Raw genomic sequence first — 14,989 nt, forward strand, 5'->3', positions numbered from 1 at the left:
ATATATATATATATATAGGTGTGTAGGTGTTGCCGTTGAACCAATCGAAGGTGCACAGAGGTGTTTGTTTTTCCCCGCAGGTGACTGTTTGAGAGGGGGGGGGGGAAACCTATTATTACTTTTTTTAAAGACAACAACCAAAACACACGCGAGTAAGAGTAGGAACAAAAGAAAAAGAAGAAAAAAGAACTGATTCGAGTCCCACAACAAACAACAAAGCTGTATGTATATATACACGTGTGCGTCGCTACGGCGCACCTACGTTGCGCTCCTAGCGTGTCGTGTCCTCCGTGGTCGACGTGCGTCCCTCTTCAATAAATTTTCTTTTCTCCTTTTTCCCTTTTTTCCTCGTGGGAGCAATAAAAAAGAAGAGGCAAGGAAGAGAAGACGAAGCGACAGTGAATCCGCGACAACAGCGAGGCGGAGGCGGCGGAGGAGCAACAACAACACGAAGAGGCTGCACACCGTGTGGCGCCAACATACGACAGCAGAAAAATACAATCCGGAGAAGTAAGAATAGTAATTAATACTAAAAAACACAGTGGTTGACTTCAAAAGAGAAAAATGTTACCATGAAGAAGGAAAAACAGAAAAAGAAAAAGAAGTCACACACAGAGATAGAGAGAAAGAGAGAACGTCCCACGAATAGATGACGGCCTTTGTTACTGTATCGCACAAGTGGATAGATGTTTAGCTGATCTATGTTTAGCAATGTTTGATGTCCAGGAGTAATAATAATATTAATAATAATAAAACAAGGAGAACAACATGAAAAGAACGGTGGGCGGCGTCACTATTCTGGCCGCTACGAGAAGCAGCGTGATGGAGAAGGACCGATCCGACACACACACACACGTACAACCAGACAACAACAAAAACTTGGGTAGCGCTACTGAAACGCTGTAATAGGAGGAAAGAAAGAAAGGAAGAGAAAGGAAAAACCTGTTATACACGCACACACACACAGGAAGCAAGGGAGCTTTTGTTATTCCCAATTCCTTTTGGAAATTTTTTTTAGAAGGCCGTTTTGCGATATTTATATATCCTCAAAAGCAAGAGAGAAAAAAAAGCTTCGTTCGCCGCGTGTAGTCGTCGGCTTCTTGAAAAGAACAAATAAGAAAAAAACAAAACAGAGGAAAAAACGGGGGAGGGGAAGGCGCAGGCGGCGACGTAGAAACAAAAGCAGCACCGCCACGACCACCAGCACCAAAGAAAGAAAGAAGGAAGGAAGAGCAGCGAGGGAAAAGAGAACAATGCGCTGAAAGCGATTCAAAGCACTTACGCAGATGACAAAAGAGAATATATATATATATATATATATATATGTATTTATGTGGTAATGTTGAGACAGCAAACAAGTGGTGAATAATAATAATAGTATTAATAAGAACGAAAGAAATCAAAAAATGAAAAACAGCACCGAGAAGAGAGAGAGAGCGGCCAAACTCGATTGAAGGAAAATGTGAGAGGGGAAAAGAGAAAAGAAAAGATTTCAAAAGAGAGAGAGAGCGGGCGGTGCAAAGGTTCGGGAAGAGGTGATGTTGAAACAAAGGTTTGTTTGACTCTCAGCTCTACTGTTGACACGCATCCTCGACGCACACACGCACACACACACACACTAGAAATAACACAAACAAACAAAACAAAAAAAGGATCAGAAAAGTACTGTTGATGTTTTCACGCCACTGGCTGTGTTTCTTCTTCGCTTAAAAAATTAGTAGTTTTTAAAATCTCACGCACACACTCTCTCACACAGACACAGACAGACAGACACAACAACCACTATAAGCAAGTTGACCAGATTTTCGCGTTTCTGCCGACAACTCTACGTTGGTTTGCTTGGAGAAACACACAACAATACACTTACCATAAAAAGAAAAAAACAAACAAAAACACACACAAGCAGAAATGACATATATATACACGCTGGCAGGCAGGTGTTGACAACGTGGGGTGGGGGGCGGGGTGGGGAGGAGGGGAATGCGGGAAGACGTAGTCAGTTCCACACAGTTCTTTCTTTCTTTCTCTGGCTTACCGAGTTCCTTTGCTGAGAGCCTTATTTGCTTCCCCTTTCAAGCAACGTACACACACACACACACACCCACACACCCACACACACACAGAGATCAACGAATCTGGAATAATAATAAATATAAATATATATATAAACACACGAAGTGCTTTTCTTTTGACGATTAAAAATGAAACACTTAGAAAAACAGCCGAAAGAAGGAAAAAAAGGTTAAAATAGAAAACGAGGAGAATAAAAAAGCGGGTTAAAAAAGATTCTTTAGAGGGAAGACAGTAGCACTTTGCTGCTTATATATATATATATATATATAAGTGTGTGTGTGTGTGTGTGATTTTTTTGGTGACACCAATTGGCTGCACGTTGTCCCGGTGTATATCTCGGAGAGCGACGGGAGGAGGAGATGCGGCGCGAGAAGTGGAGAGAGCGGAAGGGCAAGAAGTGGTGGTGATGGTGGTGATGGTGGACGACCTTTTCTCCTGCACCGGAGGGCGAACGGGCTAGTTCATTATGTGACCAAGTCGCCTGTTCTTTTTTCTTTTCCCCCTTTTCCCTTTCGGGCGCTTGCGGTTGCACGTTCTGCTAGACCTTGAACACTCTGCGAGCATGACTTTTCTTTCTTTTTCTCTTGATGTAGTGCAGTAGAAAGTCAGAGGTGACACAGGACAGTTCCTGCGTTCAACAACAACAGCAACAACAACATAATACTTGCTGAAGAGGGTTTGGCAAACCAGCGGGGTGTCAGCACCTGAGTTTATCTTTCTCTCGCTCTATGAGGAGCGCAACGACCAACGCATGAGCACACACACACATACACACACACACACAGTGAAAAAAAAAAACTCAATGGAGGTGCGCGCCGAAGAACGAGAAAGAGCGTGTAGCGCGCAGCTCCAATCACACTCCTCGCATCGTGTGTGGCTCTCCCTTCTTTTCCTTTCTTCCCTGGACCTGTGAGGCGTCTTCACAGCACCAGAACGTCGCACAGTACGTCCCCAACAGCGGGCAACGTCGCTTTCATGGCGGACTGCGCCACCGCCGGCGCCGTCGCCGCGAACGTTGGCCGGTCAGCACCGTCTTTGCTGTCTTTGCCGTCTGCTGCTGCTGCTGCTGCCGCCGCACTGTTGAAGCTCCCGTTTTGTCCCCTCACGGGTCGCAACAACGAGGTCGAAGCGGGCGGCCACAGCACTGCCTCCGGCATCCGCGCATCCACCACTTCCAGCGCGGCCTGCACCACCTGCAGCCAACCCGCCTGCCACGGTAGCACGCTCAGCGAAAACGTCAGCGTGCTGCTCGGCTCGAGCAGGCCGAGGAGGCGGACGGTCGGACCGGTGTAGAGCCACTGCGGGGCCAGCCGCTCCACCCGCACCTTCAGCGCGACGTCGTAGCGGTGCACCGAGCTGTGGTTGACGAGCGCGAACTCCATCGTGACGGGCGATCCCGCCAGCAGCAGCAGCGGCGTCGCGGCGGGAGAGGAGAAGGAGGGAGAGGTGGAGAGAGGCGCGTCCTCTGCAAAAGTGGGGTCTTCCGCTTCCGCTGCCGCTGCGGATGCTGGATGCTCTGTGGGCGTTGCTGGCGCAGCGGACTTGCCCGCCACCGCAGCCGACACCACCTGCGTTACGCGCAGCACCACGTCCGGCTCAGCCACCAGCTGCTCCACGTGCAGGGGAGCGCTGCGCGCCGTGCCCGCTTCCCCGTTCGCGCGGCACCATGTCCACTGGACGTGGCCGAAAGACGCCAGCCGCGGGCTGAGTAGCTTCGTCATGACCCCGCCCTGTCCGTGCACGACGGTGGCGTGGCGCAGCTCCTCCAGGCACACCCCGATAAGGAAGACGAGTGTCTGCGCGTCGCCTGGCATCAAGTAAGCGGGCGAGGACGGCTTCCTTCCTCCCACGTCCGAGGTCGCGTCTTGGAGGTGCAGCAAGGGATGAGGAAGGTCCTGTTCCTGCCCTGTCTCCCGTGGCGCTAGATTGCGGAAGAGGGGCTTGCCGCTGTGGTTGATCAGCGTCGGTAGAAGCAGCTCCGACGAGGTCATCACTAGCGGTACGCTTGACATGTTCTGCAGGCCCACCGTCAGCTGGTAGCACGCGTACCCGCGCGACAACGGCGAGGACGACGCGTGCGCCTTACCTTTCATGGAGACACACGGCCGCAGGTAGGCCAACCGCCGTTGCTGCACCTCCATAATCGGCTGCTCCGTCTTCAGGATGCTGTTCCACGACAGCTGCCGCTGTCGCCCGCTCGGGTCGTTGTACTCCACCGTCACGGCGAGGGAGTAGCTGCAGACCTCATGCAGCGGGACGGAGGCGACGATCGTGTAGTTGGACTTGGCGGGCAGGGCCGGCAGCGTGCGGCGCAGCAGTGGCCGACGCAGCGGGGCCGGCGGCTGTGCCACGCCGATGTGGAAGTGCGCCTGTGCCAGCGGGTAGGTGGCCGCGTTGTGGAAGCACAGCAGCGCACGGAAGACTTCGCAGGCAAGGGCGACGCCGATCTTGCGTGGAAGCGTCAACACCGGCTGCACGCACAGGGCGGTGGAAGAGGAGGCGGAGAGGCTGCTGGAGAGGGGGTAGGTGCGGGTCTCGGCTGCGGCTGCGGGGAGCGCTAGCGGAGAAGCAACGACCTCCGCGGGCTTCGCCGGCTCGACATCCTTGGCGTTGCTCTCGGCAACCGGCGCTTCCGCACCCACTGTGGTAGTTGTTGCTGCTACCGCTGTTGTGGTGCTCGCACGCTCATTACCAGGGCGATCTTCACCCCGCACGCGACTCCACGGGTCGCCCAGCACAGAGAAAAGAATGTCCCCCTCCTCTGCTAGATCGCCCATGTCCTCCCCCAGTGAGGGATAAAACGACGGCTGCGATAGCACGGAGGCCTGCAGACCCAGCGGTGCGGAGAGCATGACGGTGCCATCGGGGGCCGTCACGACGGCAGGCGCGGCGGCGATGCTGGCGGATACGACGCCCGGCTTTGGTGCGCTGCCGACATTGGCGGCGGCGGCGGAGGCGGAGGCGGAAGTCACCCCGGCGGTGACCCGACCGGTGGCGCCGGCGGGAGCAGCGCTCACCGGAGACGCCGCGCCAACCCGCACCGTCACCGGCGGAGTCGCGTGCATTATTGTCCCACTGCTACAACAACGAAAGAAGACAAAACGACGACAAGATTATAAATGTGTTGTATCGGCGGCTGGAAAACTGCAAGAGAACCCCCGCCTTTTGTTCTCCTTCCCCACTCTCTCTCTCTCTCTCTCTCTCGCTGTCCTGCGCTGCTTTGGTTTCTTTGTGGCGCGATGTGGTGGTGGGTGGTCATCACGGAGGTCGCGAAAAAACAAACAAACGGAGGTGTACAGGACAAAGAAGTGGAAGAGCATGAACACCAAACTCCTGCGACGGAAGCTGAAGAGAAATAATAATAATAATAATGGTAGTAGTAAGGGTGAATGCGTCGCGTAGCTATCACGGGCAGTCGTCCAGGGAGGAGACAGACGGCTTCGCCCCTCCTTTATTTTACCTTTTTAAATCTGCGAGACGGTCGCTGACGATCACGCGCCACCAGCACGTAGAACGCGAACCTGCAATACGCATACAAACATATTTGACGTAGAGGGATGTTAATAAGGCAACGAAAAAACCCGACCCACGCGCACCACTTCGGCCTACGGTCACTCGCACCAACGTAAATGCTTCGCGAGAGCATCAATGAACCCCCCACTCCTCCCTCCTCCCACGACAACAACAACATCAACAAAATACCGTTTCCCTTTCCGCGAGTCACCCCCGCACTCGCTCCCATGCGAATGTATTCACCCCGCCGCCCTCCTTCACCAGTCGCTGTCGTCGCTGGAGGAGGAGTCGCCGCCGAGCCGCGGAGGCCGTGGAGGCGCACCTGGTCGTGGCGGCGGTGGCGGTGCTTTCCGCGCGTCATGCCCAGCCGTCACTGCCGCCGAGGACGACGATGACGTGGACGGAAGCGAGCCACCCGTCTGCTCTCCGTTATCATTAATTCTACTGTGGTCGTTGTTTCGCTTACGCCTCGTCTTGTTGCCGCCGCCGCTGCTGCTGCTGTCGCTGCTGCTGTCACTTGAGGCGTCGCCCTGCAGAGCTCTTCGTCGCTGACCGAGCAGCGAGGAGAGGGCGCCTCCGGCAGAGGAGGGGGGAGGTGGAGGTGGAGGGGGGAGGGATGACTTGCCACCTTGTGGGGCTCCACCTTGACGCACGCCTAGCGGTGGTTGCGGCGCGGATTTATTCGAGGCTTGTGCGGGCGGCGGGGGCGGGGGCGGTGGAAGGCTACCACCTCCCGGACCGCGAGGCGGCGGCGGCGGAGGCGGAGGCGGAGGCGGTGGTGGTCGTCCGGCGGCGGTGGACTTCGGCTGTGCAGAAACGGTGCCGGAGCCAAACGGAGCTGCAGCGGCGCCCCTCGGCGGCGGTGGCGGTGGAGGCGGCGGCAGGCGAGGCGGCCCTCCACTCCCTGCCCCGCTGCCCGCGCTCGGCCCACCACGCCCGGGAAACATCGGTGGGTTCGGCGTACCTTGGAGTAACGCTGCTGGCGGCAGCGGCGGTGGTGGCGGTGCCGTCGTTGAACGCATCACCCCTGGCGGTGGCGGTGGCGGTGGCGGTGCGGTGGTCGATGGAGGGGGCATCCCAGAAGGAGCGGAAGGCGGAGCAGCTGAACTCCTTGCTGCCCCGCTCGACGACAGTTTATCATGCCTCTTCTGTCCGCCTTGTTGTTGAGTTGCGCGCCGCCTGTCCGTTGACCGGCGCGGGTCTTCGTCGCTTTCACCACCATCATAACTACGTTCGTCATCGTCGATGCCGCTCTTCTCGCTGCTGTACGAGGAGCCGGCGTGGTGGCGTCGCCTGCGACGTCCGTGCCGCTGCTGCTGCGCGTGCATTCTACGCTGCAGTTGCTGCTGCTGGCTTGGTGTCATGCCCTCCAACAAGCCCTCGCCATGACGTCCAATACCACCGCTGTTCTCCAAACTGAAGGCGTCGGTGTCACGCACCACGTGTCTGCGCTCCCCGTCCCCCTCCTCCTCCTCCTCCTCCTCTGCTCCATCTTCATCACCTCCGCTCCCACTACCACCCCTGCGTTGTCGTCGTCGCTGCTGCTGCTGCTGCGACGTGGCGGTGTTCTGCCGGTCCCAGCGACGCACCGCGGCGATGTGCCGCAGCGGGAGATCGCGCGGGAGGTCCGACAGGAGCGCGTGCACCGCCGACGTGCCGTTGCCGCCCGGCACAAACGCGTACTGCTGCGCCTCCGTCTGCGTGATGAAGTCCTGCTGCAAATTCACGGCACTGCCGCCGAGGACGGCGCCGTCGATGCTGCTCCTCGTGTGCGCGCGACTGCCCGTCCGCGGGTCTGCGAGTGTGGCTGCATGCCGAGGTGGTCCTCGCTTTCCCGGACTCGCCGCAACGACATTCGACGGCGATGTCGCGGCCAGGTGTCGATACGCCACCCGCCGCGCCGGGAAGCTAACGAGCGCGCTGGCCGAGTTCGGCACCTCACACCCCGCCTGCAGCGCCTGCCCACCGCGGACCACCGGCAGGGTGCGGGGCTGCCAAAACGGCACGGCAGAACCGGCCGCCGTATTTCCCGCGGAAGAAGCGGCGGTGGCAACGGTGTCCCCCATCATCGTCACTGCTGCCCCACCACCGCTGTCGACGTCCCAACTTACAGACTCCAGCGGCATGGACTCGGCTAGGGCCACATAGGACATCGGATTAATCGGAGGCTGCGGGCCCTCACCCGCGCGCAGCTGACGACGCAACGCAGCAGCGGCGGCCGCTGTTGTTGCAGTGGAGGACGCAGATGTCGTCGATACGGCGGCGATGGTGCGCAGTGGCCGTTGATAGGAGGGCCGCGGAAGTGGATAGTTCGTCTCGTCATCGTCACCGCCACCGTCGTCGTCATCGGAGTTGGAGCTGCAGGAGTCCGGTGCGACCGCCGGCAGCGGTGAGGCACGCCGTGGGCGTAGATAGCGATCGCTGCACTTGGTGTACACGGCAGACGGGACGGCCAAATCCGCGATGGCCGTTGTGTACGCGGTCGAACCAGGCGGATGCTTCCCCTGCCTTTTGCGAGTGGCCGCTGCGTGTGGTGAAGGAGGCAGGAGCGGGTAACGAGGTTTACTCTCCAGCAGCGTCGATGTCCGGCGGTTCTTGATGCGGGTGATGGCCCCTGCGCAGGCGGTAATGCGCGTTTGAAGGTTGTCCAGCGTGCGCCATCGCGCCGCGGCTGTGCGGTCAACACGATCCAGCACGCTCTCCATCACCGCACTTAACTGCTCGAGGGCAAAGACGGCTCCCGCCAGTGCCGCACAGCCTCCTTTGCAAGGAGGCACGAGCGGCACGACGAGGCCAGGTACCTGCGCAATGGAGGCGCTGTCGTACGCGTAGGCGAGACCGGCGGCGCGTGTGGAGCTGAGACTGCTGCTGCGAGTACCACAGCTACTTCGCGCGTCGCCATCGTCACCGGAAGAAGAAGACGGCGGAGACGACACGGCTGCAACTGCGGTGGCGGCCATTCTCAACGATATACGGGAGGGAAAAGAGATAAACCAAATAAATGAAGATATTGGCACTGCCCTCAAACGACGCAGTGGCGGCTGGAAAGAAGAGAGAAAAGCAGGCGCAGCTGACGTCGGTGACGCTCAGCGGCGGGACAGAAAAGGGCGGCAACGCAAGCACAAATTAATAATAATGATAATCAGATATTGTTGCAGGTGCTTAACGGAAGTTGTGATGGAGGGGGGGGGGTTATGTTCCTAGATAGATGATTAATTTTCCTTTTCTACTACTCGCCCGCACGCAGTCAAGAACAACAACGGCAACCGGGACGCCTCTCGTTGATTGAGGAGCAGGGAAGGAAGAAGGTAACGCTGGTTACACGGCACGCCTCGCACGCCAGCTGACAGAGAGGTGCTGAAGAGGCGCACTACGACGATGTGAGTAGTGGAAAACGAGAGAAGGAGAAGAAAAACCTGAAAAGAGAGCGAGGAAATGGAAGCAGAAGGACACGCACGCACACGCACAGGAAGGCGCCGCTTCAATGAAGGGGCGATGAGAGAACAGACACGGCGAGGTGGTTCGACCAGTTTTTGCGTTCTTGGGCAATTGCTTGCATCGCCTTCCGCGTCACCAAATTTCTGTCTCACACACATGGGTGTATGAAGGAAACGCAGAGGACGTGGCGAAAAGTCGGTTCATTCCTGAATCAGCCAGCGCCACCACCATCACAGCAGCAATGTGCGAAGGTGTGTGTGTGTCGCTGGCACTCTAGCACAGAGCGAATTGGGTCGTTGAAACGGCCAATCTTGAATTTTTTCTTTTAAAGGGAAAATGATAAAGAACAGTAATAATGAAGAAGTGAGAGGCGTCCCAGACAATCGCGCCACGCTAACCTCCCCCCTCCCCTCCTCTTCGTCTTCCTTTCAACTCTTCGCTCCGTCACGCACATCAGCGAGCCGCTGCGGAGCCACAAAAGAAACTGGAAAGACTGTTGAGAGTTGGAAAATCAAAAGGAGGGTATGGGAGAGAGAGAGAGAGAAGGGCGGTGCAATTGTCAGTACAGACATTAACACCACAGGGTACGGCCGGAAGTGGGCATCCTATTCTTACGCCATCACGTTGCGCATGGTGATCTTGCCCTTGGGGGTGATGAGCTTGCAGTGGATGCCGCGCTGCTCGAGCCTGCCGGCGTCGCGCAGTGCCTCGTACTCGGTGCGCAGGATGTCGGTGAAGCCCCAGTACTTGGACGTCACGATGATCTGGCGGCCGGGGAACTTCATCTTGGCGCGGCGCAGGGCCTCGTAGGCCTGCGGCACGTACGCATCCTTGGTGCGCATGGACAGCAGGATCTGGCCAATGCGGACGCGCGCGCACACACCGTTCGGCTTACCGAAGGCACCGCGCATACCGGTCTGCAGACGATCGGCACCGGCGCAGGAGAGCATCTTGTTGATGCGGAGCACGTGGAAGGGGTGGGCACGGGTGCGCATGTGGAACACATCCTTGTTGGCGCGCTTCGTCATGTACTTGTTGGCCTGAATGCGGGCAGCCTCCAGCGCCTCGGACGCGATCTGCTCCAGCTCGCGAGACACCACGTGGATGCACACCGGGAACTCATCGACGGTGGCGCGGCGGCGGCCGATGTCGAAGTTGCGAATCTTGGAGTCCGGCACACCGCGGCAGAAGCGGGACTTCGGGTACGGCTTGTTCTTGCAGAAGCGGTAGCAACGAGACGGACGGCGAGCCATGGCTGCGACGGTGGGGGGTGTCTGTTGAGTATATTCTAGGGTAGAAATACACGGAACGGTGAGTCGACCTCTGAGAATGGAAGGAGACGAAGGAACAATAGATGGGAAGGGTGCAGTATAGAGAGAAAGAACATCAACAGCAAAATTATTGATGTTTAGTTGTGTGACGGGACGGATGAAGAGGCGTGGAAATGAAGAAGCGAAATAAAGGAGGGGGGCGGGGGCCGGGAGTACGAGAAGAGGACAGAATATGCCAAGAGGAGTGCGCAACGACGCCATGCGCCGGTAGTACGCACACATCATCAAAACCCCAAGCACACTGAAGGAACAGTGTAGGGGTCTTCAACAATAATAATACTATTAACCACCACAACCCGCCATCATTATTGACGAACGGTGGATTTTGTAAAGTCGGTATTCACACGGGGCACGGCGGCGCGCCCGAGAACAACACCTTTCTCCCTTCTTCTTCAGGCCTGCAAGATGCGTGACCGAAGAGCTCAACGGAGAAACAGCGTTACCGCAGCAGATGTTTCTTTTATTATTATTTGAAAGGGTGAAATGATAAAACAGAAAGTATCAGAAAAACAATAGTAAACGTGTTTGGCTCAGTCGTTTCTTCCCTGTCACAGACGCATCCGCGCAGACGACGGAGAAGTGAATAAAGAGGAGGTTCACGCGTAGGAGGCATGGCGACACACGCGAAACAGAATCCACGCACCCACCCATGCGAACGGCCCCTGTCTCTTCTACGCCAGCAATGGCTGGCGCTACGGTCGATCGCGAGATCCGTCATCCACACGCAGTTGAAGCGAAACGTAAGACGGAGGGTGATCCGTCACAGACGCTGACAACGGCGAAGGAGGGCGTGAGAAAAGAACCACAAGAGCGAGAGGTGCTTTCAATATTAAAATCCCTTGCACTGCCCTTACATGGTCAGCTCCATGATGGTGTTCACGATGTCGCCGTTGTTGTTCTTGAGGGCCCTGATGGCCTTGTTGCGCGACACGTTCGCCTGGCTCATCACCACGTTGATCTCCTTCTCGTCGAGGCCGCCGGCGTCCACCTCCTCGCCGTCGTCCTCCTCCTTCGCGGCGGGCGCGGCGGCGGCGGCGTCGTCGGATGTCTCTGCCGCCCCCGACACGGCGGCGCGGGCGGCGGCCTCCTGCGCCAGCGCGCTCATGTCCTCCAGCTGGGCCTCGCCGAAGATGACGAAGGTGTTGGTGCCGGGGAAGCGGTACACCTCCGGCTGCACCATGGCGAAGGCGAGCGAGCCGATCTTGCGGATGTTCACCTTGACGATGTTCGGCTCCGGCTTGAGGCCCATCTTGGCCATCGCCTTGGCGTAGCGCTTCGACTGCTTCGCGCTCTGCGGCACCTCGGCCGCCTCCAGCGTGGGCACCTCGTCGTCAACGGCCACGGCGGCGGCGTTCTGCGCTTCTTCGGCGGACATGATGGGTGGTGCGGTGGGGAGGGATGATAAAGAGAGAGGGAGTTAAAGTGTGAGGGCGTGAGAGGGCAACTAAGAAACTCAATGCGGATGTGAAGGTGGGCTGTTTGCCGCGTAAAACAGGAATAGTAATAATAATAATGGTTAAAGGCAAGGTGGGAGAAGAAAAAGAGGAAAAGTTAGAAGTTGAAAGGGACAGATCCAAGAACAGAGCAGCTGAAATGCCGTGCATCAACCAGCTGGGGATCCACAGAAGGCTTCGAACCGCATCGCCCACTCTGAAAGACCGTTTCCGCTCGAATCAGCTGGATTAGCGAGGGTGTCCGTGAGTTCACACACAGAATCGCATAGGAGTTGAAAACTAGCAAGAAACGCAACCGTACGATACACACATCACGCAACGCGATTTAACCTCCCGGGGGTTTTTGCTCTCTTTTCCTTTTCAGTACTTGGTGAACGAGCACGCCTCTGCCCCGAAAGAAGAAGCACACGGTGCCAATGAAGAATCGCAAAATAACGGAAAGGCAAACAGAGCAGACGGACGCCGCTGCACAACACAACATTCATGTTGTTCGTTTGAAGAAGAAGAGGAGAAACAAGAAAGCAGTCAGTAAAGAAGCGGGGAACACGCTCGCATCGACGATATGTGCGCTGCAGAACGATACATGCCGAGCGCGATATCAGCTATTAACCCCCCCTTCCACAAATCCCTCCGTAAACAGTGCACAGTCCCTCCCCATCGACACACACCCAGCAAGGAGCGGGAATGGAGCGTGCGAACACACACCAGCACCCCACCCCCTCTCTATCATAAACAGGCTTCTTCCGCACCGCTCTTTCTCTCCCTCCTCCTTTTCTTCTTCTTTTTACGTTAATCGGTCGAGCTAATCAATCTGTTCAATGGCCAGATCGCTCGCCGTGTTACCGCGGCGCGGCGCCAAATGCGGTGCTGCCATCTGCAAGGACCTCGCTGCGCCGGGGCTGCCCTGTGTCGGAGGGATGCTGGCCGCCGTGCTTTGGTAGCCTTCATCGCGCGCTAAAGTAGTCGTGTTGCGGCCGCTGCTTCGCTGCGCCGGTGAGTGTGCTGCCTGCTGTCCCGCCGCCCCGTCTTCACCCGCGCTCGTCAGCGTTCGACCGAGGCAGACGATGAGGCACCCGCCGCAGCACACACTGAAGGCCAAGGCCCCCAACACGACGAGGATGGGTAGAAAGGCAAGGAAGGCGGACGGGTCAGCGCCGGTGGTGACGCCGTTGTATTCGTACTCCGCCTTGGCCGCCCACATCGCTGACATGTAAAGCCCACACGCGGGAGGTCCGGTGCGGAGGAGCACGTTGGCGGCCCGCTCGCCCAGGCCCGGCGGACGCTGCGACTGCTGCTGCTGTTGTTGTTGCTGGGCCGAGGACGACGACACTGACGATCCGCCCGAGCTGGTGCGGTGGCTGCCGTCCCGAAAGGGGGTGCTGGCGTTGAGCGGGGAGGCGGAGGCGGAGTCGCCGCCGCCGTGGCCGTCGTTGGGGACGGAGGACGGGGCGAAGAAGCCCTCCCACGCGTTCACGACGAAGTGGACCCCAAAGAAGACAAGGAGAGGCGCGAGGACGACCCAGAAGCTCAGCACCGGGCCAGGTGCCGCCGGCTGCTGCTGCTGTTTCTGTTGCTGAAGAGCGCGCTGAAACGCAAGCGCAATGAACGCGTACACGCAGCCCGCCTCGAGCAGGAGCTCCGCGAGGTCACGCCAGTACTGCCCCGTACGCCATGGTGTTGTGGCGAAGGATCCGTTCTCACTCCCCGCAGGACTGCCACGGTGGTCGTCGTTCGTTGCCGTCGAAGGCGACGGTACGGCGAAGTTGTGCGCGCCGCCAGGCAGAAACGGTTCCTGCGTGGCGTTCGTGGTTCCCGAGGCCGCCTCCTCTGAAAAGTGGGGCGAGTGTACGCGGCGGTACACCGTCGGCACCATCATCACGATGTCACTCACCGTCCCGATGACGTACCAGATAATCCACGGGATAAACGCGGATATCGGCGACATGCGGTGGTCGAGCGCGGCCGCCGAGGTCGCCACGATTACGACGCACAACAGCAGTCGCACGCTTGGCAGCAGCAGCACGTACAACCCCCTCTTCCAGCTCTCCACCATGACGGCCACACTGGCCACCACCAGCCCCGGTAAAAAGCACCACAGCGGAAGGAGGATGACGCCCCACGACGGCCACTGATCGGGCGCGTCGATCTTGTAGCACCCAACCAGCAGCGAAACGAAGAAGGCAGCAGAGAGCAGGCCAACAATGAAGCACCCCGCCGCGACGTTGCCGATGATGATGAGCAGACTGCCCAGCATGCCGCCACTGTAGTCGCCCAGCTGCTTTAAGCCCTCGCGGCCAACCGTGTCGTACAGCCGGCGCTGCTGCGGGTTACTCAACACGCGGTGCGCCTCCTCAATCTGCTGGAACTGTTCCACCGTCGCGCCGGCGTTGCGGTCGGGGTGGTAGCGCAGGGCGAGGCGGCGGTACTGCTGGCTGACTTCCGCGGAGGTGCATTGGCGGTCCAGTTCCAGCACCTCGTACAGCACCCCGCTGCACGAGCGTGGCAGCATTACTCTTTGTCTTTCGAGTGAGTGTGAGGTGAGTATAAGTGGGAGAGCGAGAGGCGTACAGCAGCCTCTACAGAGTTCGGCTACAATATATATATATATATATATGTATGTATCGGTGGACGACAAGCCCTGTGAAGAGTCCTTGCAGTTGATATACAGCGGAGAGAAGAAGGGGGGGGGGAAAGAACAAGCAAACAAAGCACCTTCAGTAAAGAGGAAAGAAGAGGGAGAGACGACAGGGAAGAGGAAAGAAACGAAGTCGAAGAGGGAGAACGTTGATGCAGCCTCAGAAAAAGAGTCGGGGAGCGTAAATGCGGTACGCTACAGGCTTCTCTTCCTAACGCTGACGGGCTACTCATCGCTCCATGCGCAGGACAGTAGGTTTTGGAGTGTCCATGAAAGTTTTCTCTTTTAAGGCAAAGTAATGAAAACAATCAACGACGGTTTCGTATAGCTGTCCAGCAGTTGGTCTTGCCCCAGTCCATAGAGGCGCGTGCTACGGAGCACACCAACAGCCAAAAAAAAAAAACGTATTTCGTCCTCTCTTGATTAGTACGTTTCTTCCATTTGCGTTCTTGCTGTTGTGAGAAACTCCATGCACATCTCCACGTGGTTTCTTGACGCCGTCAAACTAGAACGGTGACGCCTTCACCCCCCCCCCCGTACTCTAC

The 14,989-nt window shown here is 57.6% G+C and overlaps 5 protein-coding genes across 7 annotated transcripts; all 5 read right to left on the bottom strand.

The window, feature by feature from the left end:
• Window positions 1–2,993: 2,993 nt before the first annotated feature.
• ABB37_08445 (hypothetical protein) lies at window positions 2,994–5,138 on the bottom strand (the record flags this gene model as incomplete). Its single annotated transcript, XM_015807459.1, has 1 exon — window positions 2,994–5,138. One exon carries the CDS (start codon window positions 5,136–5,138, stop codon window positions 2,994–2,996), a length of 2,145 nt encoding a protein of 714 aa, XP_015653998.1.
• A 705-nt stretch (window positions 5,139–5,843) lies between these two features.
• Window positions 5,844–8,957, bottom strand: ABB37_08446 (hypothetical protein; the record flags this gene model as incomplete). 2 transcript variants are annotated; one of them, XM_015807461.1, is made up of 1 exon in its annotated part: window positions 5,844–8,957. In XM_015807461.1, exon 1 carries the CDS (start codon window positions 8,544–8,546, stop codon window positions 5,844–5,846), a length of 2,703 nt encoding a protein of 900 aa, XP_015654000.1. In that variant the 5' UTR covers window positions 8,547–8,957. The 2 variants fall into 2 exon arrangements, with proteins under 2 accessions (XP_015654000.1, XP_015653999.1); XM_015807460.1 differs by having other exon boundaries at window positions 5,844–8,944.
• Window positions 8,958–9,635: 678 nt separating this feature from the next.
• Window positions 9,636–10,348, bottom strand: ABB37_08447 (putative mitochondrial 60S ribosomal protein L10; the record flags this gene model as incomplete). The annotated part of the gene is made up of 1 exon (XM_015807462.1): window positions 9,636–10,348. Exon 1 carries the CDS (start codon window positions 10,275–10,277, stop codon window positions 9,636–9,638), a length of 642 nt encoding a protein of 213 aa, XP_015654001.1. The 5' UTR covers window positions 10,278–10,348.
• An 857-nt stretch (window positions 10,349–11,205) lies between these two features.
• ABB37_08448 (nascent polypeptide associated complex subunit-like protein copy 2) lies at window positions 11,206–11,831 on the bottom strand (the record flags this gene model as incomplete). Of its 2 annotated transcripts, none has more annotated exons than XM_015807464.1 (1): window positions 11,206–11,831. In XM_015807464.1, the coding sequence occupies exon 1, from the start codon at window positions 11,728–11,730 to the stop codon at window positions 11,206–11,208; it is 525 nt and encodes a 174-aa protein (XP_015654003.1). In that variant the 5' UTR covers window positions 11,731–11,831. The 2 variants fall into 2 exon arrangements, with proteins under 2 accessions (XP_015654003.1, XP_015654002.1); XM_015807463.1 differs by having other exon boundaries at window positions 11,206–11,791.
• Window positions 11,832–12,611: 780 nt separating this feature from the next.
• Window positions 12,612–14,318, bottom strand: ABB37_08449 (putative mitochondrial heat shock protein; the record flags this gene model as incomplete). The annotated part of the gene is made up of 1 exon (XM_015807465.1): window positions 12,612–14,318. One exon carries the CDS (start codon window positions 14,316–14,318, stop codon window positions 12,612–12,614), a length of 1,707 nt encoding a protein of 568 aa, XP_015654004.1.
• Window positions 14,319–14,989: the final 671 nt, after the last annotated feature.

The sequence above is a fragment of the Leptomonas pyrrhocoris genome (genome assembly GCF_001293395.1).
Source record: "Leptomonas pyrrhocoris isolate H10 chromosome Unknown, whole genome shotgun sequence".
Taxonomy (NCBI): Eukaryota; Euglenozoa; class Kinetoplastea; order Trypanosomatida; family Trypanosomatidae; genus Leptomonas; species Leptomonas pyrrhocoris.